The sequence below is a fragment of the Hyla sarda genome, chromosome 3 (genome assembly GCF_029499605.1).
Source record: "Hyla sarda isolate aHylSar1 chromosome 3, aHylSar1.hap1, whole genome shotgun sequence".
NCBI lineage: Eukaryota > Metazoa > Chordata > Amphibia > Anura > Hylidae > Hyla > Hyla sarda.
In genome coordinates this window covers 345,853,839-345,876,548 of record NC_079191.1, presented here as the reverse complement: position 1 = coordinate 345,876,548, position 22,710 = coordinate 345,853,839, and the positions used below count along the sequence as shown (strand labels likewise).

General features: G+C 42.6%; 1 protein-coding gene across 1 annotated transcript in view; it reads left to right on the top strand.

The window, feature by feature from the left end:
- Positions 1-10,684, top strand: part of SOS1 (SOS Ras/Rac guanine nucleotide exchange factor 1) — a 125,411-nt gene extending 114,727 nt beyond the window's left edge. Inside the window, exons 21-22 of the mRNA XM_056567469.1 lie at positions 8,580-8,698; positions 9,453-10,684. Coding sequence (XP_056423444.1) covers positions 8,580-8,698; positions 9,453-9,947 — 614 coding nt within the window. The 3' untranslated portion in view covers positions 9,948-10,684. The remainder of the gene's footprint in view (positions 1-8,579; positions 8,699-9,452) is intronic.
- Positions 10,685-22,710: the final 12,026 nt, after the last annotated feature.

Genomic DNA, 22,710 nt, shown 5'->3' with positions numbered 1-22,710 from the left:
AAACGGCATCAATTCTTCTAGGCACACGTTCACACAGTTTTTGATGGAATTAGGCTGGGAGGTTATTCTAAACATCTTTGAGAATTAACCCCATATCTTCTGTGGATGTAGACTTCTGCTTCTTCATGTGATCTCAGTCAGACTCAATGACCTAGTCAGACCGCACGTGGATTACTGTGTATGCTTTTGGGCACCAGTGTACAAGAAAGATATATAGTGGGGCTGGAGAGGGTTCAAAGATGGGCAATCAGAAAAATGTAATGGAATGGTATATATAATCAGGGCAGTATGATATGTACGTTATGTACTGATAATCTATATCCAGGACTGTATCTATAGCAAGGGGCATCCTCTACGCCTAGAGGGAAAAGGTTTCACTTTCAGGTCGTCTTGGTGAAAAGGTGTGTGGCTTTATTCACCCAACATCAGAGGCGACGTTTCGGCTGCCACACACCTTTTCACCAAGATACCTGAGTGCTGCTATCTTCTATTGTTTGGATTATCTGGGAATTCTTTTGGGACCAAGTCTATCTTCAGCAAGCACCTACTAGACTCCCTTCTAGTGCTGCCCGAATTTTTTTAAAGAAACTGGATTTTTTTTTTTTTTTAAAGCAGTTTTAAAGCAATTTACCCCTTGACCTTGGGTTGTAAATCAGCTTTGAAGTTGCTACAGTAAAGCAGAGATGAGGGTTGGAGACTAAGGCATTGGGCGACACAACATACAGCTGTAAAAGGAAAATTGAGCAAAAATTTTATGGAAAGACCTGTGAGAAAATGTTTTTGCACCATAGTACAATAAAGAAGTGCATTAAAAAGTGTCCATAGTCTTTTAAGGGTTTTTCTGGGCAAATATATTTTTGCATAATGCATATCTCTAATCAGTAAACAATAAAGTGCAGCATACTGCCACGGTCAGATTTGCCATTCCCCACTACAGCGTGTTCTTACTCCTTTCACTGACCTTCTACTCCTGCACGCAGCTCTACTTGGCTGTGTGGAATCGAAATGTAATGGGAAGGAGAAAGAACAGGAGCGCAGCAGGAATAAGGAGATCTCCCAGTGGGTGAGGTAAGTAGAGATGAGTGAAGTTACAGTACTTTGAATCTACACGAACCTCGCGGCTCGGTGATTGCTGACTTTATCCTGCATAAATTACCGTATTTATCGGCATATAACACGCACTTTTTAGGCTAAAATTTTTAGCCTAAAGTCTATGTGCGTGTTATACGCCGATACACCCCCAGGAAAGGCAGGGGGAGAGAGGCCGTCGCTGCCCGCTTCTCTCCCCCCCGCCTTTCCTGGGGTCTAGAGCCCTGCTGCCTGCCCTTCTCTCCCCCTGGCTATCGGCGCCGCTGCCCGTTCTGTCCCCCTGACTATCGGTGCCGGCGCCCCATTGCCGGCGCCGATAGCCAGGGAGAGAGAAGCGGCGCTGACAGACAGGGGGAGAGAAGGGGCAGCGGCACACCCATTGCCAGGGCCGCTGCCCCGTTGCCTCCCCCCATCCCCGGTGGCATAATTACCTGATGCCGGGGTCGAGTCCGCGCTGCTGCAGGCCTCCGGTGTGCGACCCCTGCGTCGTTGCTATGCGCTGCACGGCGCGGCGCATGACTTCATGCGCCGCGCCGTGCATAGCAACGACGAAGGGGACGCACGCCGGAGGCCTGCAGCAGCGCGGACCCGACCCCGGCATCAGGTAATTATGCCACCGGGGATGGGGGGAGGCAACGGGGCAGCGGCCCTGGCAATGGGTGCCGCTGCCCCTTCTCTCCCCCTGGCTGTCGGTGCCGCTTCTCTCCCCCTGGCTATCGGCGCCAGCATTGGGGCGCTGGCACCGATAGTCAGGGGGACAGAACGGGCAGCGGCGCCGATAACCAGGGGGAGAGAAGGGCCGGCAGCAGGGCTCTAGACCCCAGGAAAGGCGGGGGGAAGAGAAACGGGCAGCGACGGCCTCTCTCCCCCTGCCTTTCCTGGGGGTGTATCGGGGTATACACGCGCACACACACACCCTCATTTTACCATGGATATTTGGGTAAAAAACTTTTTTTACCCAAATATCCTTGGTAAAATGAGGGTGCGTGTTATAGGCCGGTGCGTGGTATACCCCGATAAATACGGTAGTTCAGCTTTCAGGTGCTCGGGTGGACTGGAAAAGATGGATGCAGTCCTAGGACTGTATCACCCTTTTCCAGCCCACTGGAGCACCTGAAAGCTGAACTCATTTATGCAGGATAAAGTCAGCAACCGCCGAGCCGCGAGGTTCGTGCAGAATCGAATCACTGTAACTTCACTCATCTCTAGAGGTAAGTATGCGGGTCGGGCCCGGCCTCTAACAACGGCTGGGACCCGTGGCTAATAACGCGCGGCACTGAACGCGGTGCCGCGCGCTATTAACCCTTTAGACGCGGCGATCAAAGTTGAAAGTAAAACATTGCCGGTTAGCTCAGGGGGCTGTTCGGGATGTCCGCGGCAAAACCTGATACACAGCTGAGACACAGCTGGAGGATCCCCACCTGCCTCCTGGTGTCCGATCGCCGAATGACTGCTCAGTGCCTGAGATCCAGGGATGAGCAATCAAGTGGCAGGATCATTGATCAATGGTTTTCCTATGAGAGATCGGTGTGTGCAGTGTTATAGTCCCCTATGGGAGCTATAACATTGCAAAAAAAAAAGCGAATAAAGATCGTTTAACCCCATCCCTAATAAACGTTTGAATCGCCCCCCTTTTTCCATAAAAAAAAAAACAGTGGAAACAAAAATAAACATATGTGGTATCGCCAAGTGCGGAAATGTCCGAATTATAAAAATATATCATTAATTAAACAGCATGGTCAATGGCGTACGCGCCAAAAAATTCCTAAGTCCAAAATAGTGTATTTTTGGTCACTTTTTATATCATGAAAAAATGAATAAAAAGTGATCAATAAGACCGATCAATACAAAAATGGTACCGCTAAAAACTTCACCGCAAAAAAATAGCCCTCATACCGCCCCATACGCAGAAAAATAAAAAAGTTATAGGGGTCAGAAGATGACCATTTTAAACGTATTAATTTTCCTGCATGTAGTCATGATTTTTTTACAGAAGTGCGACAAAATCAAACCTATATAAGTAGGGTATCATTTTAACCGTATGGACCTACAGAATAAAGAGAAGGTGTAATTTTTACTGAAAAATGTACTGCGTAGAAACGGAAGCACCCAAAAGTTACAAAATGGCTTTATTATTATTATTTTTTTAAAATTTTGTGTCACAATGATTTTTTTTTTCCCGTTCCGCCGTAGATTTTTGGGTAAAATGACTGATGTCATTACAAAGTAGAATTGGTGGCACAAAAAATAAGCCACCATATGGATTTTTAGGTGCAAAATTGAAAGAGTTATGAATTTTTAAAGGTAAGGAGGAAAAAACGAAAATGCAAGAATGGAAAAACCCTGGGTCCTTAAGTGGTTAAAAGCGAAGAATTAAGGCGTACAGGTATGCCCTTGATCACTGGTGCTTTAGGACCAAGAGCGTACCTGTACACCCTGGTCCTGTTACCAGGGTTTGAAGTGTGCCCCTGAGTTGAGCACGCTTCATACCAGGTGGATCCCGGGTTGCTATCAGCAGCCATGACCCACGGTTAATGCAGGGCATCGCCGATCGAGCCATTGTCTGGCATATTAACCCTTTAGACGTAGCGATCAATGTTGATAATTGCATCTAAATGCGCGCTTAATGGTGCCGGTTAGCTCAGCGGAGCTGATAGGGACATCCGAGGACTAAAAAAAAAAAGTGTAAGAAAAAAAGTTTATAAAAGTGAATTAACCCCTTCCCTAATAAAAATAATAATTCTCCCCCCTCCCCCCTTTCATTTTTATTTTTAAATAAAAAAATAAACAATCATATGTGGTATCGCCGCATGCGTAAATGTCCACACTATTAAAATATAAGGTTAGTTAAACCGCTTGGTCTATGACGTACACGTAAAAAAATACCAAATTCCAAAATTGTGCAGTTTTGGTTACTTCAAATATCATAAACAATCTACAAAAAGCAATAAAAAAAGTCCAACCAAAGCAAAAATGGTACCGATTAAAACCCCTTTGCTCAACAGCCTGTTTTGGCCTCAATGACCAAGGCCTTTTTTTCAAATCTGACATGTGTCTCTTTATGTGGTAATAACTCTGGAATGCTTTTACTTATCAATCCAATTCCGAGATTGTTTTTTCGTGACATATTGTACTTTACATTAGTGGTAAATTTTGATTGATATATTCAGCGTTTTTTGTAAAAAAAATGAAAAATTTGGCGAAAAAAATGAAAAATTAGCATTTTTCTAGACTTTACATTTTATGCTTGTACCATAAATAGTCATATCGCACCAAATTAATGATTAATTTACATCTACAATATGTCTACTTTATGTTCCCATCATTTGATAAACATTATTTGACTTTTTTAGAATCTTAGAAGGTTTATAAGTTTAGCAGCAATTTTCCAGATTTTCAAGAAAATTTCAAAATCTGATTTTTCAGGGACCAGTTCAGTTCTGAAGTGGAATTGAGGGGCCTGAATGTTAGATACCCCCATAAATCACCCCATTTTATAACCTGCACCCCTTAAAGTAGTCAGAATGACATTAAAGAAGTTTATTAACCCTTTCGGTGCTTCACAGAAATGAAAGCAAAGTGGAGGCTGAATTTAAAAATTTCATTTTTTTTGCAGATTTTTCATTTTTATCCATTTTTTTCTGTAACACAATAGGTGTTGACAAAGAAATAAAACTCAAGATTTATTCCCTGAATTCTGACGTTTTTAGAAATATCCCATATGTGGCCGTTTTGCGCCATGTGTCTCTCATGCAGGCCTCAGACATGAAGGAGTGCTATGTGGATTTTGGGGCACCCTTTTAGTTTAGGATATTTTGTTGGCATCATATAAAGTTGCAGAGGCCTTGGGGTGAAAAAATATTTTTGGGAGACAAGTTGACGCTTTTATTGGTACCATTCTGGGGTACATGTGACACTTTGAGCGTTTTTTATTTTATTTTTTATGAGGTGATATACATAAAAAAATCTATTCTGCTGTTGTTTTTTATTAAAAGAATTTAGGTCGTTCGTCATGCGGTATAAAAGACATGTTAACTTTACTCTGCAGGTTGATACGGTTACGGCGATACCAAATTTCTATGCTTTTTTTTATATTTTAGTTCATTTATAGCATAAAAACGATTTTAGTAAAAAAAATCACGTTTTTAATTCGCCGTATTCTGTGAGCCATAACTTTTTTATTTTTTCACTGACGCAATTGTGTATGGACTCTTTTTTTGCGGGACATGTTGATGTTTTTGGGGGGACTATTTTTGAGTTTGTGTTGGGGTGTAATATATATATATATAATTTATTTTACTATTTTTTTCCAATTTTTTTCATTTTATTTTTCATATTTTTTATTTTAATTTTTTTTCACATTTTTATTTTTTTTTTCACTTTTTTAATTTCTTTTTCACTTTATTTCACATTTAACTTTTTTTTGTTTTACTGTTATACACAGAATTCAATGGAGTACACATCTGTACTCCATTGAATTTTGCCTATGTCTGTCAGTACTGACAGGCATAGGAAAGATCAGTCCCTACCTTAGGTAGAGACTGATCACTCATGTTGCCATGGCAACGGAGGCTACTGTCAGTCCTCCGGTTGCCATGGCAACCATCAGCGCTCTGCTTTCACTTTGCAGAGCGCCGATGGTGACAGTTGGAGCTCCCTCCTTCTGTAATCCTAATAGACGCCGCGGTCACAGTGACCGCAGCGTCTACAGGGTTAACTCAGGATCGGAGCTGCGCTCCGATCCTGAGTGCTGCGGGCGGCCTCCCCCAACGGGGCTCCTCTCACCACCGATCGCTTCACTGAATGAAGCGACGGAGGAGAGGGGGAAGGAGGAGACCGCCGCCAGATCCCTGCTTTCGGTTCGTCTGAACTGACGGACCAATAGCAGCGATCGCCGGCCGGGGACCGCTGCGATTGGTCCCTGGCCGGCTTCAGGGAGGTCCTGCTGTGTAGCACAGCAAGTTTCATAAAACTGTCACAGCGCGCGGCGGCGCTGTGACAGTTTATGTCCATCAGGTACATGTACCTGATGTTGCGCGAAGTCACCGCGATTCATCAGGTACATGTACCTGATTTTGCGTAAACGGGTTAAAAACTATGGATCACGAAGCAAAAAATTAGCCCTCATATAGCCCCGAATGCAGAAAAATAAAAAAAAAGTTATAGGGGTCAGAAGATGACATTTTGGTGCATGTAGTTACAATTTAAATAAAATGTAAATAAAACCTACATAAATTGGGTATCCTTGTAACTAGAGATGAGCAAATTTACAGTAAATTCGATTCGTCACAAACTTCTCGGCTCGGCAGTTGATGACTTATCCTGCGTAAATTAGTTCAGCTTTCAGGTGCTCCGGTGGGCTGGAAAAGGTGGATACAGTCCTAGGAAAGAGTCTCCTAGGAATGTATCCTCCTTTTCCAGCCTACAGGAGCACCTGAAAGCTGAACTAATTTATGCAGACTAAAGTCATCAACTGCCGAGCCGAGAAGTTCGTGACGAATCGAATTTACTGTAAATTCGCTCATCTCTACTTGTAACCATCTGGACCTACAAAATAAAGATAAGGTGTAATTTTTACCAAAATGTGTTCTGCGTAGAAATGGAAACCCCCAAAAATTACAAAAAGGTGGGTTTTTTTTACAATTTCACCCCACAAACATATATATATATTTTAGTTTTGCCGTAGATTTTGTTATGAAATGTTTGATGTCATTACAAAAGAACAATTGGTGACGAAAAAAAACAAGCCCTTATATGAATCTGTAGGTGCAAAATTAAGTGTTATGATTTTTAGAAGGGGAGGAGGAAAAAACTAAAGTACTAAAACAAAAATTGGCCTGATCCTTAACCCCTCAACGACAATGGATGTAAATGTACGTCATGTTGACGTGGTACTTAGTGCACCATGACGTACATTTACTCGCTGCTGCTATCAGCAGCCAGGGACCCGCCGGTAATGGCGGACATCCGCGATCGCGCGGATGTCCGCCATTAACCCCTCAGATGCCGTGATCAATACAGATCACGGCATCTGTAGCAGTGCGGTACTTTGAATGGATGATCGGATCACCCGCAGCGCTGCCGCGGCGATCCGGTCATCCAGCATGGTGGCCAGAGGTCCCCTCGCCTTGCTCTGGCCGTCTCCTGGGGTCTTCTGCTTTGGTCTGAGATTGAGCAGACCAGAGCAGAAGATGACTGAGCAGTGCTATGTCCTATAATAGCACTGAACAGTATTAGCAATCAACTATGTCCCTATGGGGACATAAGTGTTAAAAAAAAAAAAAAAATAAGTCAGTTTCTCCCATTTAACCCCCCAAAAAAGCATTAGAAAAAATTGTATACACATATTTGGTATTGCCGCATGTGTAAAAGTGTGAACTATTAAAATATATTGTTAATTATCCCGTACGGTGAACGGCGTAAACGTAAAGAAAAAAAAAAGTCCAAAATTGCTGCTTTTTTGTCACATTTTATTCCAAAAATAATTTATAAAAAAATTTATAAAAAGGAAGACCTAAGCAAAAGTGGTACTGATAAAAACTACAAATTAGAGATGAGTGAACTTACAGTAAATTCGATTCGTCACAAACTTCTCGGCTCGGCAGTTGATGACTTTTCCTGCATAAATTAGTTCAGCTTTCAGGTGCTCCGGTGGGCTGGAAAAGGTGGATACAGTCCTAGGAGACTCTTTCCTAGGACTGTATCCACCTTTTCCAGCCCACCGGAGCACCTGAAAGCTGAAATAGTTTATGCAGGATAAGTCATCAACTGCCGAGCCGAGAAGTTTGTGACGAATCGAATTTACTGTAAGTTCGCTCATCTCTACTACAGATCATGGCGCAAACAATGAGCCCTCATATCGCCCCATATACGGAAAAATTTGAAAGTTATAGGTGGTCAAAATAGGGCAATTTCAAACATACTAATTTTGTTAAAATGGTTTGAGATTTTTTTTAAGCGGTACAATTATAGAAAAGCATATAATCATGGATATCCTGTTAATCGTATTTACCCATAGAATAAAGAAAACATGTCATTTTACCGGAAAGTGTACAGCGTGAAAACAAAACCTTCCAAAATTTGCTAAATGGCGGTTTTCTTTTCAATTTTCCCACATAAATAATAATATTTGTTTGTAATGACATCACTTATTTTACCATAAAATGTACAGCGCAACCAAAGTACAATTGGTGATGCAAAAAACAAGCCCTCATATGGGTCTGTGGATGGAAATATAAGAGAGTTATGATTTTTAGAAGGAGAGGAGGAAAAAACGAAAATGCAAAAATAAAATTGGTCTGGTCCTTAAGGGGTTAAGACCAGAATTGGCTAAACTTAAGGTTTGACATATTTGTATTATTCATTATATTCTGTTCTTTCCAGAACTGATCAGCTTTATGTACTGCCATTTCATGGTCTGATAATATCAGGCATTACTGCTTTATCTTTCTTGAGTGACTCATCTAAACAAACCATTAACTTATCCTCAGGTTCTTCGTCAGTATCCTCAATAAATTTTCCTAAGAACTATGGTGAAATACAAGTTCCCCCACCTGTTCCTCCTCGTAGGCGACCGGAATCCGCCCCTACAGAGTCGTCCCCCTCTAAGGTAAAAGATACGAAGTACTATCAGTATATTTATCTTCACTCTAAATTTTACCAGACATAAATCAATTGTTGCTTTTTTCTTAGGTTGGCTGGCAAAAAGTGTTTGTTTGTTTTTTTGTTAAAGAAAAAAAATGTCCTGGCTGCTTGCTTAAACCAAAAAACTATAAAAATAAAAAAAAACTATACCTACCTCACTCAACCCCGTAGCCTCTGGACCCCACCATGCTACACTTCCTGGTGCTGTGGCCAGTGATTGGCTGAGCTGCAATGGCTCTCACCGACCCAATCACCCGATCTCCGGTGAATACATTACATTGCCACTGACTGACAATGACCAGCCCCATACTAGTTCTTTCAGTTCTTCCTAATTGGTCCTCAGAATGTTCCAAAACTTGCAGCCATTTGATCATTGAGCTCTCTATGTGAATTACTCTAGAAAAAGGAGCTCCACTACAACATTTTATGATGAGATTGATGGGCTATATGTGTACGCTGTGATACAGTCTTATCTTATCATTGTTCCAGTTGTAAGGGGCACATTACCTCTTTATTTTTGATTCTTATTCCAGGACTACATTGTGACTTCTTGTAACGCTATATGATTGACTATTCCTTTTGAGCTACAGCTGCAGGGTAAACATTACATGGAGTTGAATACCACATTAGTGATAGGAAAAGTTGCCTTGTAGGCCTAGCCTTATCCATTGGCCCTAACTACACATCTTATAAAGCATTTGTTTCCTTACCTTTTGCAGATCATGTCTAAACACACAGACAGCCCTCCAGCAATCCCTCCTCGGCAACCTACATCAAAGGTGTACTCTCCACGGTATCCTATGTCTGAACGCTCTTCACTTTCTGAAGGACCTGAGAGCCCACCACTTTTACCACCTCGAGAACCAGTGCGCACCCCAGATGTCTTCTCCAGCTCTCCCCTACATCTTCAGCCTCCTCCACTAGGACGGAAAAGTGAACATGCTACCACTTTCTTTCCTTATAGCCCGTCACCATTCACCCCACCTCCACCACAAACTCCATCCCCCCTTGGACCAAGAAGACATATGCCTTCTCCCCCCTTAATAGTGCAAGAACTGGAACTGCCTCCGATGACTGGGCCTCCTGTGCCACCCAGACAAAGCACTTCTCAGCCTATCCCAAAGCTCCCACCAAAAACTTATAAAAGGGAGCCCCCACATCCATCTATTCACAGAGATGGGCCCCCGTTGTTGGAAAATGCCAATTCTTTGTAGTACAGATAGTGTATTGTAAACACTAAAAACTCTTGTGTCATCAAATGAATTATTGTTAAAAAAGGACTAAACTGTAACAGCTGAGAACGTCATGACCCTCCGTGGAATTAAACAACCAAGGGACATCCCGTCTCACTGCTGTTCCTCTCGGATGCATATTGCACCAGTAAAGAGACTGTTGGTCAGGCAGTAGAACATCTATTGCAAACCAGTGACAGACCCAAAGGTGGGAATCATGAGCCGTTGTGGCCACATTATGTCAATGAAATACAAACTAGAATATTATGCACTTTTTAATTATATATATATATATATATATATATATATATATATATATATATATATAAAATCTCTAAACAGGGATGTTTTTATCCTACATAAATTCTCTTTTGCTTCGTGCCTCTGCTTTAAACTTCTTTTATAAATCACAAGAAGCTTTGTGATGACTATCTGTGGTACCCAACTTTATAAAAGTAAAGTATAGCGCTGTATTGCCAATTCAGTTTACAAAATGTTCCAATGCGTTCCTTTGGTACCTGCCTCACCAAAGAGGTACTTTTTTATTTTTATTTCTTTCTTTTTTTTTTTTATAAAAAGTCAATTATTGAGCCAGTTAAAAAAAAAAAAAAAAAAAAGGACTTTTTAGCTGGAAAGAATGTGTAACTATTGCCTTCAACCAGGGGAAACAGTCTTATCATTAAAGCAGTAGCAAAGCTCTGTGTGACATCTGCCTGTGGTATATGTACTCTTTGACTCATTTTTGTGTAGTGTGCCCGGGTGCTGTCAAGCTTTTTCTGTCCATTATGGTCTTGGACCAATGAAGTCACCAATATGGGCTCATGAACAAGCATTATTCACTCTTTTTGGGTAGGGTTAAAAGGAGCGCATCTGCAGCATATTTCATGTTGCGGATGCACTGATGGCAGTCACAAGAGCGCGTTCCTTGGGGGTGGCTGTGTAGTTGTGTGTGTCCACATGTAGCAGTGAATTACCTGATGCGTGTCTTCTATTAGTGGAATTACAGAGCTACCTGTCCGCAGCAGGGAGCTTACTCTTGTGACTGCCATCAGCGCATCCGCAGAGTGAAATATGCTGCGGATGCGTTCCGTGTGACTGTACCCATAATCACCTTCCTATATTCAGTTGCACATAAAGCTGTTCATTTGCTCTAAGTTAGTAATGTACACTACATCATGTTGTAGTCTCTGAGACTTAAAAGCCAGGAATTTCCTCTTACGTGGCAGATCGGCGTTTGTTTATACTGTACATACACAGCTATGTATCAATGGTAAGTACTTCATCATTGATTTATGTCACATCTAACACAATGGATTAATTTAGGCAAAGACTATACTGTATATTTGGAAAGCCCACCTATTAACTAACATGTACCCTCCGGAATAGGAAGTTTAAGCATGCTGGATTTCAACCTTCCCCATCCTTTTACTTCCGTGGATGACAAGAGGCCTGACAGCTCATTGTCCTTTCCCAATTAATATACCCATTTATGGCTCGGGTGCATGTTTATACATAGAAGAGGAGACACAGATGAAGAGGTATTACTTTAGGGCAGTAGTCTTCAAACTGTGGCCCTCCAGATGTTGCAAAACTACAACTCCCAGCATGCCCGGACAGCCAACGGCTGTCCGGGCATGCTGGGAATTGTAGTTTTGCAACATCTGGAGGGCCACAGTTTGAAGACCACTGCTTTATGGCATACATTACAGATTTAGGTATAATGGAAATTAGAAGCCTATATAGACACACACTGGGGGAGAGTTATCAAAACTTGTGCAGAAGAAATATTGACAAGTTGCCCATAGCAACCAATCAGATCGCCACTTTCATTTTTAAATTGGTTGGTTGCTATGGGCAACTGGTCAACTTTTCCTCAGCACAGATTTTGATAAATCCATCTCCCCCCCAGTCTGTTCATTGTCTATTGTATTCCCTATTATTCCAAATCATTATTGGTAAAAGATAACAGATAACAGATGTTACATAAAGGTGGACTTTGAAGTCATGTTGGAGAATAAAGGCCCATTCAGTAAACCTAGTCCAGCTTGTCACAAAAATACTCTCATGACTGGTTTTCTTAAAAATAACACAGGGTTATGCAATTTACAAAACGTATCCCTTAGGGGGGGGGGGGATTTATCAAAACCTGTGCAGAGGAAGAGTGGTGAGAATGAAAGAAGCGATCTGATTGGTTGCTATGGGCTTCCCCACTCTTCCTCTACACAGGTTTTGATAAAGTCTCCCCCAGTGTCTGATCTCGGCGATCTGACTGCTGGGACCCGCTGCGATCTCACCTCAGCAATGCAAGGTCCACCCTCTGGGACGTAAAGAGACTGTGTGCTGGGGGGGGGGGGGGGGGGCTGGCTATCTCACGCTGGTTATTGGCTGAGCAGTCAATCACTTCTGTTTAGCATCAGTGCATCGCCCAGGGATCTTCCTGTTAGGAAATGAAATGATCAATGCCCTTTAATACAACTATCCTCTATGTGATTCCCAATAGATTTGTGAATCATTCACCAAAAATGACTCCTTACCCATAAACAACAGCTATAAAGTCATTGGCCCTAGGGGTCTCTCTGCAATCTGTTGCCTAATGTTGAGGCATTCTGTCTCTAGGGGGGGCAGGGCATAGACTGTGCTACGTGTAGGATATGTGCAGGCTGAGCCAGTCTGCCTGCTTAAGAAGGTAAACCAGAACTTCCCTCTTCATCCATTAGGTTCAGGGCAGTTGTTTCTTGTGTAAATACTGGAAGTTTAGTACTTTGTGTAAAGCTGTGTTTACTGTATTGCAGCAGTGTCTTTCCTTTTTTGCTCACATAGCACCTTGCAAATCCAGTGCATCAGTAAGGGCCCATACAGAGAAATTCCACTCTGAAATTCCAGTGCAGCAGCCTCCCATTGTTTTTAATAGGATTCAGCTGCATTATACACACTGCAAAATTTATGCTGCGGAAATTAAAATTCGTCATTGTGTGAGAAGTTCTGGTGCTGACTGATTCCGGCAGCACTACAGTGCCTGCCTGATATTTCTCTTGACGGATATTCTCTAGTGTGCGTGAGCCTTACCACCTCTCTCATGCATTGATAGTAGTGTACTGTGAAAGCCATCAACCCAGCCCAGTGCCAGCTTGTCCAGTGCACACTATCTAGCTCTTTGTTGTGGTTTAGTAGTAAGGAGTAGGTGCTGTGCTTGGCCAAAGAATTAAGGGAAATTAAAGGGGTATTGCAGGAAAAAAAACTTTATATCAACTGGCGCCAGAAAGTTAAACAGATTTGTAAATTATTTCTATTAAAAAAAATCTTAATCCTTCCAGTAGTTATCAGCTGCTGAATTTGAGCGGTTCTTTTCTTTCTGACAATAGTGCTCTGTGCTGACACTTCTGCTTGTCTCAGGAACTGTCCGAAGCATTAGTGGTTTGCTATGGGGATTTGCTCCTACTCTGGACAGTTTGTGAGACAAGCAGAGGTGTCAACAGAGAGCACTGTTGTCAGACAGAAAATAACTCAACTTCAGCAGCTGATAACTACTGGAAGGATTAAGATTTTTTAATAGAAGTAATTCACGAATCTGTTTAACTTTCTGGAGCCAGTTGATTAAAAAAATAAATAATACATTTCCTGGAATACTCCTTTAAGCACTGTGTGTACCCTAGCAAACAGACCAGCTTTCGCCCCACCTTCTGAAATGCAGAGAATAAAATTGGCTGTAGTCTGTGAAGGGGACTCGACAACAGCAGCGAGCGCAACACAATAACCTTGTGGCCGGTCTGAAAGGTTATTGTATTGTAGCATTAATGTGCATTTTAGCATAAAATAATGACTAGATATCTCAGATTGTCAAGAAAATGACTACTTTATTTATATAGGATTAGTTATAGGTGGGCCTGGAGGCATACAGGTTTATGGCATCTTGCAGCTGGGCCTGAAGATCACTCACACTCGTAGGTTGCCAAATCTGGCCTCTCTGCTGGTCTCTTAAATGCTTGATTGGCGATACATCTGGTGACAGGCCAGGCTGCCAAGAAAGTGTTGCAGTCTGGCAGAGAGATTCCTGGGGAAACCCTTGCTATGTGTAGGCGACATTAGCCTACTGAAAAATGCCAAATGGAAGCCCTGTCATGAGGCAACACACGCGGGTACGGGATGTCCTGCAGATATCACTGAGCTGTTATTGTCCCTTGTATCACTACTAGGGGTAAATGGCTATCTGGGAATCCTTTACATAGGGCAATCACTCAAGCATAGGGGCTCTATGCTATGTCAGGATAAAAGTTCTCACCACAGAGCCTGCATACCTCTAACCTGACTGGATTAGTCGATAAAGGCGACAGGAACCAGTCAGTAGCAACCCAGGTTTCTCGTTCATGACACCACTGCAAATGAAGGCGAGATTGGCTGGTGGTCACTGGCAGAACATGTAATGGGCGCCATGACACAATTTCATTCTGCTATGTGCCTGGAATTGTACAGGCAGAGAATGGGGTATTTAATGAAGGTGCCATTGGTTCCTGGATGGTGGACAATGGTGGATGGTGGAATCTGCTGATGCATGTTGGCAAATTATCCTCTCCAATGGTCATCTGTCTAAACTGTCCTGAATGTAACGACTGCTCCCAACAGCTTGGGCAGAATGGCCTAGATGGTGCACAATTCATTTAAACACCATCCTGCTTTCCTCAGTCCAATAGAAACATAGAATATGTCGGCAGATAAGAACCATTTGGCCCATATAATCTGAATCCTATCAATAGTCCCTGGCCCTATCTTATATGAAGGATAGCCTTATGCCTTAAAGGGGTACTCCACCTCTAGACATCTAATCCCCCTCCCATAGACTGGCATTGAGGGGACGGGGCGTGGCGTCACACGGGGCGGAGTCATGACGTCACATACTTCCGTTCCCGTGGTCGCGACCCAGACCCTCCAGCGCTTCAGGACAAGAAACAGGTGGGTGCTGCATGCTATATTGCGGGGGTCCCCAGCGGCGGGACCCCCGCGATCAGACATCTTATCCCCTATCCTTTGGATAAGGGATAAGATGTCTAGGGGTGGAGTACCCCTTTAAGCTTAAACTCCTTCAATGTATTTGCAGCGACCACTTCTGCAGGAAGGCTATTCCATACATCCACTACTCTCTCAGTTAAGTAATACTTCCTGATATTACTTTTAAACCTTTGTCCCTCTAATATAAAATATAGCCTCTTCTGGTAGTCTTTCTTCTTTTAACCCCTTAAGGACTCAGGGTTTTTCTGTTTTTGCACTTTCGTTTTTTCCTCCCTACGTTTAAAAAATCATAACCCTTTCAATTTTGCACCTAAAAATCCATATGATGGCTTATTTTTGGTGGCACCAATTCTACTTTGTAATGACATCAGTCATTTTACCCAAAAATCTAGGGCAAAAGGGAAAAAAAAATCATTGTGCGATAAAATTGAAGAAAAAACGCCATTTTGTAATTTTTTGGGGCTTCCATTTCTACGCGGTACATTTTTTGGTAAAAATTTTTTGGTAAAAATTCTGTTGGTCCATACGAATAAAATGATATCCTACTTATATAGATTTGATTTTGTCGTACTGGAAAAAATCATAACTACATGCAGGAAAATTTATATGTTTAAAATTGTCATCTTCTGACCCCTCATTTTTTGCGCTGTGATCTGAAGTTTTTAGCGGTACCATTTTTGTATTGATCGGACTTATTGATCGCTTTTGATGAATTTTTTTCATGATATAAAAAGTGACCAAAAATACGCAAATTTGGACTTTGGAATTTTTTTGCACATACGCCATTGACTGTGCAGTTTAATTAATGATATATTTTTATAATTTGGACATTTCCGCATGCGGCGATACCACATTTTTATTTACACACTTTTTTTTTTTTTGTTTTTTTATGGGAAAGGGGGGGGGGATTCAAACTTTTAGGGAAATGATCTTGATTCACATTTTTTTTTTTTTGCAGTGTTATAGCTCCCATAGGGGCTATAACACTGCACACACCGATCTCTCATAGTAAAACCATTGATCAATGATTCTGCCGCTTGACTGCTCATGCCTGGATCTCAGGCACTGAGCAGTTATTCGGCGATCGGACAACAGGAGGCAGGTAGGGGCCCTCCTGCTGTCCTAGAGCTGTTCGGGATGCCGCGATTTTGCTGCGGCGATCCCGAACAGCCCCCTGAGCTAACTGGCAATGTTTTACTTTCACTTTAGACGTGACGTTCAACATCAACTAGCGTGGGGCACCGCGATCAGTGCCGTGCACTATTAGCCAAGGGTCCCGGCCGTTGTTAGAGGCCACGCTGTGGCCCTGCATTATAGGTACACCCTGAGTCCTAAAGGAGTTAAATATGCTCTCCTCCTTTACCGTGTTGTTTCCCCTTTATGTATTTAAAAGTCTCTATCATATCCCCTCTGTCTCTTCTCTCTTCCAAGCTATACATGTTAAGGTCCTTTAACATTTCCTGGTAAGTTTTATCCTGCAATCCATGTACTAGTTTAGTATCTTCTCTGAACTCTCTCTAGAGTATCTATATCCTTTTGGAGATACGGCCTCCAGTACTGCGCACAATACTCCAAGTGAGGCCTCACCAGTGTTCTGTACAGCGGCATGAGCACTTCTCTTTTTCTACTGCTTATACCTCTCTCTATACATCCAAGCATTCTGCTAGCATTTCCTGCTGCTCTATTACATTGTCTTCCTACCTTTAAGTCTTCTGAAATAATTACTACTAAATCCCTCTCCTCAGATACTGAGGTCAGGACTGTGTCAAATATTCTATATTCTGCCGAGGGTTTTTACGCCCCAGCTGCATTATCTTGCACTTATCCACATTAAATTTCAGTTGCCAGAGTTCTGACCATTCTTCTAGTTTGCCTAAATCCCTTTCCATTTGGCGTATCCCTCCAGGAACATCAACCCTGTTACATATCTTTGTATCATCAGCAAAAAGACACACCTTACCATCAAGACCTTTTGCAATATCACTATTGGTCCCAGTACAGATCCCTGAGGTCCCCACTGGTAACAAGACCTTGCTCTGAATATTCTCCATTGACTACAACCCTCTGTTTGTCACTCAGCCACTGCCTAATCAACTCAACAATATGGGAGTCCAAGCTCAATGACTGCAGTTTATAGATAAGTCTTAAGTTTATAATTTTTGGTGTATCCCATTAGGCCCCTGTGACTTTTTTTTTTGTCTTCACTTTAGACAGCAAACATAGAACCTCTTCCTCTGTAAGGACTCATGCATTATCCCCTTAAGGACTGAGCCCTTTTTTGCAATTCTGACCACTGTCACTTTAAGCATTTTAGTGAAAAAATTTTCGTTGTTACTTGCATCCTTTCTTGGTGAAAAATCCCCAAATTTCATGAAAATTTGGCATTTTTCTAACAAACTCTCTGCTTGTAAAGAAAATGAATTTTCCAAATAAATTATATATTGATTCACATATACAATATGTCTACTTTACGTTGGCATCATAAAGTTGACATGTTTTAACTTTTGGAAGATATCAGAGGGCTTCAAAGTTCAGCAGCAATTTTCCAATTTTTCACAAAATTTTCAAAATCTGAATTTTTCAGGGACCAGGTCAGTTTCGAAGTGGATTTGAGAGGTCTTCATATTAGAAATATCCCATAAATGACCCCATTATAAAAACTGCTCCCCTCCAAGTATTCAAAATGACATTCAGAAAGTGTGTTAACCCTTTAGGTGTTTCACAGGAATAGCAGCAAGGTAAAGGAGAAAATTTTAAATCATTTTTTACACTCGCATGTTCTTGTACACCCAGTTTTTGAAATTTTACAAGGGGTAAAAGGAGAAAAAGCCCCGCAAAGTTTGTAACCCAATTTCTCTTGAGTAAGGAAATACCTCATTTGTATGTCAAGTGTTCGGCGGGCACAGTAGAGGGCTCAGAAGGGAAGGAGCAACAATGGGATTTTGGAGAGTGAATTTTGCTGAGATGGTTCTTGGGGGGCATGTCACATTTATGAAGCCCCTATGGTGCCAGAACAGCAGGAAACCCCACATGACATACTATTTTGGAAACTACACCCCTCAAGGCACATAACAAGGGGTCCAGTGAGCCTTAACACTCCACAGGTGTTTGACGACTTTTTGTTAAATTTGGATGTGTAAATGAATTTTAATTTTTTTCACTACAATGCTGGTTTTCCCCCAACTTTTACATTTTTACAAGGGGTTATAGGAGACAATGCCCCCCAAAATTTGTAACCCCATCTCTTCTGAGTATGGAAATACCCCATGTGTGGACGTGAAGTGCACTGCGGGTGCACTACAATGCTCAGAAGAGAAGTCACATTTGGCTTTTGGAAATCAAATTTTGCTGAAATGTTTTTTTGGGGGGCATGTCGCATTTAGGAAGCCCCTATGATGCCAGAACAGCAAAAAAAAAAAAACACATGGCATACTATTTTGGAAACTACACCCCTCAAGGAACGTAACAAGGGGTACAGTGAGCCTTAACACCCCACAGGTGCTTGACAAATTTCGATTTTTTTCACTAAAATGCTAGTTTTACCCAAAATTTTTCATTTTCACAAGGGGTAATTGGAGAAAAAGCCTCCCAAAATTTGTAACCCCAGTATGGAAATACCCCATATATGGATGTAATGTGTTCTGCGGGCGAACTACAATGCTCAGAAGAGAAGGAGCGCCATTGAGCTTATGGCGAGAGAATTTGTTTGGAATGGAAGTCAGGGGCCATGTGTGCTTACAAAGCCCCCCGTGGTGCCAGAACATTCTACCCCCCCCCCACATGTGATCCTATTTTGGAAACTAAACCCCTCACAGAATTTAATAAGGGGTGCAGTGAACATTTACACCCCACTGGCATTTGACAGATCTTTGGAACAGTGGGCTGAGCAAATGAAAAATTTAATTTTTCATTTTCACGGATCACTGTTCCAAAAAATCTGTCAGACACCTGTGAGGTGTAACTGCCCACTGTACCCCTTATTACAATACGTGAGGGGTGTAGTTTCCAAAATGGGGTCACGTGTGGGGGGGCCCACTGTTCTGGAACTATGGGGGCTTTGTAAACACACATGGCCTTCAATTTTGGACACATTCTCCAGAAGCCCAATGGCGCTCCTTCTCTTCTGAGCATTGTAGTTCGCCTGCAGAGCACATTACATCAACATATGGGCTATGTTCTTACTCAGAAGAAATGGGGCTACACATTTTGGGGGGCTTTTTTTCCTATTCTCCCTTGTGAAAATGAAAAATGTAGGGTAACACCAGCATTTTAGTGAAAAAAAAATTATTTTTCATTTTCACATCCAACTTTAACGGAAATTTGTCAAAGACCTGTGGGGTGTTAGGGCTCACTATACCCCTTGTTACATTCTGTGAGGAGTGTAGTTTCCAAAATTGGGTCACATGTGGGTATTTATTGTTTTGTGTTTATGTCTGAACCGCTGTAAAATCACCAATTTAGATCTCAAATGTACATGGCATGCTCTCACTTCTGAGCCATGTTGTGCGCTCGCAGAGCACTTAAAGGGGTATTCCAGGCCAAAACTTTTTTTTATATATCAAATGGCTCCGGAAAGTTAAACAGATTTGTAAATTAATTTCAAATAAGGTGTAGCTCACAACACAAGGTGCGAGGTAATTAAAGCTATGACCGGTCCCCACCGGCATCAGAGAGAAAATAGAAGTCAAATTTATAGCTTTTACCTCAAGCACCTCACCATCTTGGGTGCATTATGATATGTGTGGATTAATAAATAAAAAAACAGCATCACTAGTACAAACATTTTATTGTATATAATTCAATAGAATATACTACACATATACAGGCACTAGTACATACCCCACTGGGCCCTAGTGGGGTAATAATACTGGGTGGATGACTAAAATACAATAAGCGTGTACAGTCCGATAATCCGGCACCTGGTTTGTTAGTCCCGTTACAGAGCAGATGGTTAAAATGCACTTGATAAATATTGCAGAATCAGACTCCAGATAGTCAATAGATTAGATGGTAAAGATAATAGAGGAACATTAATAATTGTATTTATCACCGCCTGTAGCCGCCTGGTTCTCACTGGCATGGACCTATGGAATGCGGCTGTAGAAAGCTCTCCCGTGTAGCCGCAAGATGGTAAGTGGCAATCTCATGCTAGATTAGCAACCCTGATGGCAGTGGGGTGCGACGCGATGGTCAAAACCGTTCCTTGCAGCCACTCTTCCGTGGATAGTTAGATGGTGACAACGCTGACACTCTGGCAGGAGTGTCGGCACACACTGGAGCGGCGTCCCACGTGGGGAACTGGAGGTGAGATGCCGACAAACAAAGCGGGAGGCTGGAGCTTGGATCGACTCCTCAGGCGAAGCGGGAGGCTGGAGACTAGGTTAACTCCTCTGGTGCCGGGGTTAGGTGCGGACACTGGTAATTGGATGCGTACCAGTAGATGGTGTGAATAGTGCCAAGTCCTAGATGTGTTTCAGGGTACTGGGAACTGTAGTCCTCCGACCCCTTCTTCAGTAGGTAAATGTGCAAGCATATTAGTGCCTGTATATGTGTAGTATATTTTATTTTATTGAATTATATACAATTCCATTTTTGTATTAGTGATGCTGTTTTTTATTTATTAATCCACACATATCATAATGCACCCTAGATGGTGAGGTGCTTGAGGTAAAAGCTATAAATTTGACTTAGATTTGTAAAAAATCTTAATCCTTCCAATAGTTATTAGCTTCTGAAGTTGAGTTGTTGTTTTCTGTCTAACTGCTCTCTGATGACTCACGTCCCAGGAGCTGTGCAGTTCCTATGGGGATATTTTCCCATCGTGCACAGCTCCCGGGATGTGACATCATCAATGAGCAGTTAGACAGAAAACTTCAGAAGCTAATAACTATTGGAAGGATTACGATTTTTTTAATATAAGTAATTTACAAATCTGTTTAACTTTCCGGAGCCAGTTGATATATAAAAAAAAGTGTTTGCCTGCAATGCCCCTTTAACTCCCACATATGGGGTAGTTTTGTACTCAGGAGAAATTGCACTACAAATTTTGGGGGTCTTTTTTTTCCTTCTACCGCTTGTGAAAATGAAAAGTATGGGGCAACACCAGCATGTTAGTGTAAAAATATATATTTTTTTACACTAACATGCTGGTGTAGACCCCAACTTTAAGGGGAAAAAGGAGAAAAAGCCCCCCCCCCCCCCCAAAAAAAAATAAAAAATTTGTAACACAATTTCTCCCGAGTACGGAAGTACCCCATATGTGGCCCTAAACTGTTTCCTTGAAATATGTCAGGGCTCCGAAGTGAGAGAGCGCCATGCACATTCGAGGACTAAATTGGGGATTTGAATCCGCCACAAAAATACACTACGGCAGTGTTTCCCAAATAAGGTATCTCCAGCTGTTGCAAAACTCCCGGCCTTGACAGTCAGTGGCTGTCCGGCAATACTGGGAGTTGTTGTTTTTCAACAGCTGGAGGCACATTGGTTGCAAAACACAGAGTTTGTTACTTAACTCAGTGTTTCGCAACCAGTGTGCCTCCAGCTGTTTCAAAACTAGAGCTCCCAGCATGTACAGTCTCTCAGTGCATGCTTGGAGTTGTATTTTTGCAACAGCTGGAGGCACACTGGTTGCAAAACACTGGTTGTGAAACTGAGTTTTTTACCTAACTCAATGTGTCTCCAGCTGTTGCAAATCTGCAACAATCAGCATGCATTGACAGTCGAAGGGCATGCTGGGAGTTGTAGATATGCAACAGCTGGCTGCACACTTTTTCATAGAAAAAAAGTGCCTCCAGCTGTTGCAAAACTACAACCCCCAGCATGCACAGACTACCAAAGTGCATGCTGGGAGTTGTAGTTGGAACTCCAGCTGTTGCAAAACTACAACACCCAGCATGCCCTTTGGCTGTGCATGCTGCGAGTTGTTGCTAAGCAACAGCAGGAAGTGAACAGGCCTCACCTCCTGCTGTATCCTTCCGCTGGGACCGCCACCGCTGCTGCCGCCGATCCTGCTGCTCCTGTCACCGTCACCGATCGCGAGGGGACCCCCGCCGGACCAGGGCAAGCGCCACCGGCGCCGCTCTCCGCCATCTTCGCCGTCCCGATTGCCGCCCAGCAGGGTCATGATTGATCGGTCGTTCCGACCGATCAATCACGTGATCCTGAGGCGGCACCCGTGCCACCTCACTCCTGCTGGGTAAGGGTGAATGGGGCTGTCTCGTACAGCCCCATTCACCCTTTTTTTCCGGGTCACCGGGTAACCAGAGACCCGATTGACCTGGAAAAGCCGCAAATGGTTGGTCTGAATTGACTGACGATTTGCGGCGATCGCCGACATGGGGGGGGTCTCGGCACCCCCCCAAGGGTTTGCACGGGGGGCCTGTTGATAGATATTAGCAGTCACCCCGGTCCCCGCCCGGCAAGCGGCGGGGACCGAAATTCCCACGGGCGTATCCATACGCCCATAGTCCTTAAGGACTTTAAAACGGGGGCGTATGCATACGCCCACCGTCCTTAAGGGGTTAAACGATTCATTAGTCTTCCTCCCTAATGGAGGTCCTTTTCCTTCTTTTTCATCTGTAAAAACTGAACAGAAGTATTCATTAAGGCAGTCAGAAGCCCTTTATTCTCTTCTACATACCTTCCTTCCTTTGTTTATAATTTAGTTATTCCTTGTTTTAATTTCCTTTTTTCAATTATATATCTGAATAATGTCTTATCCCCTTTTTTCAAAGACTGAGTT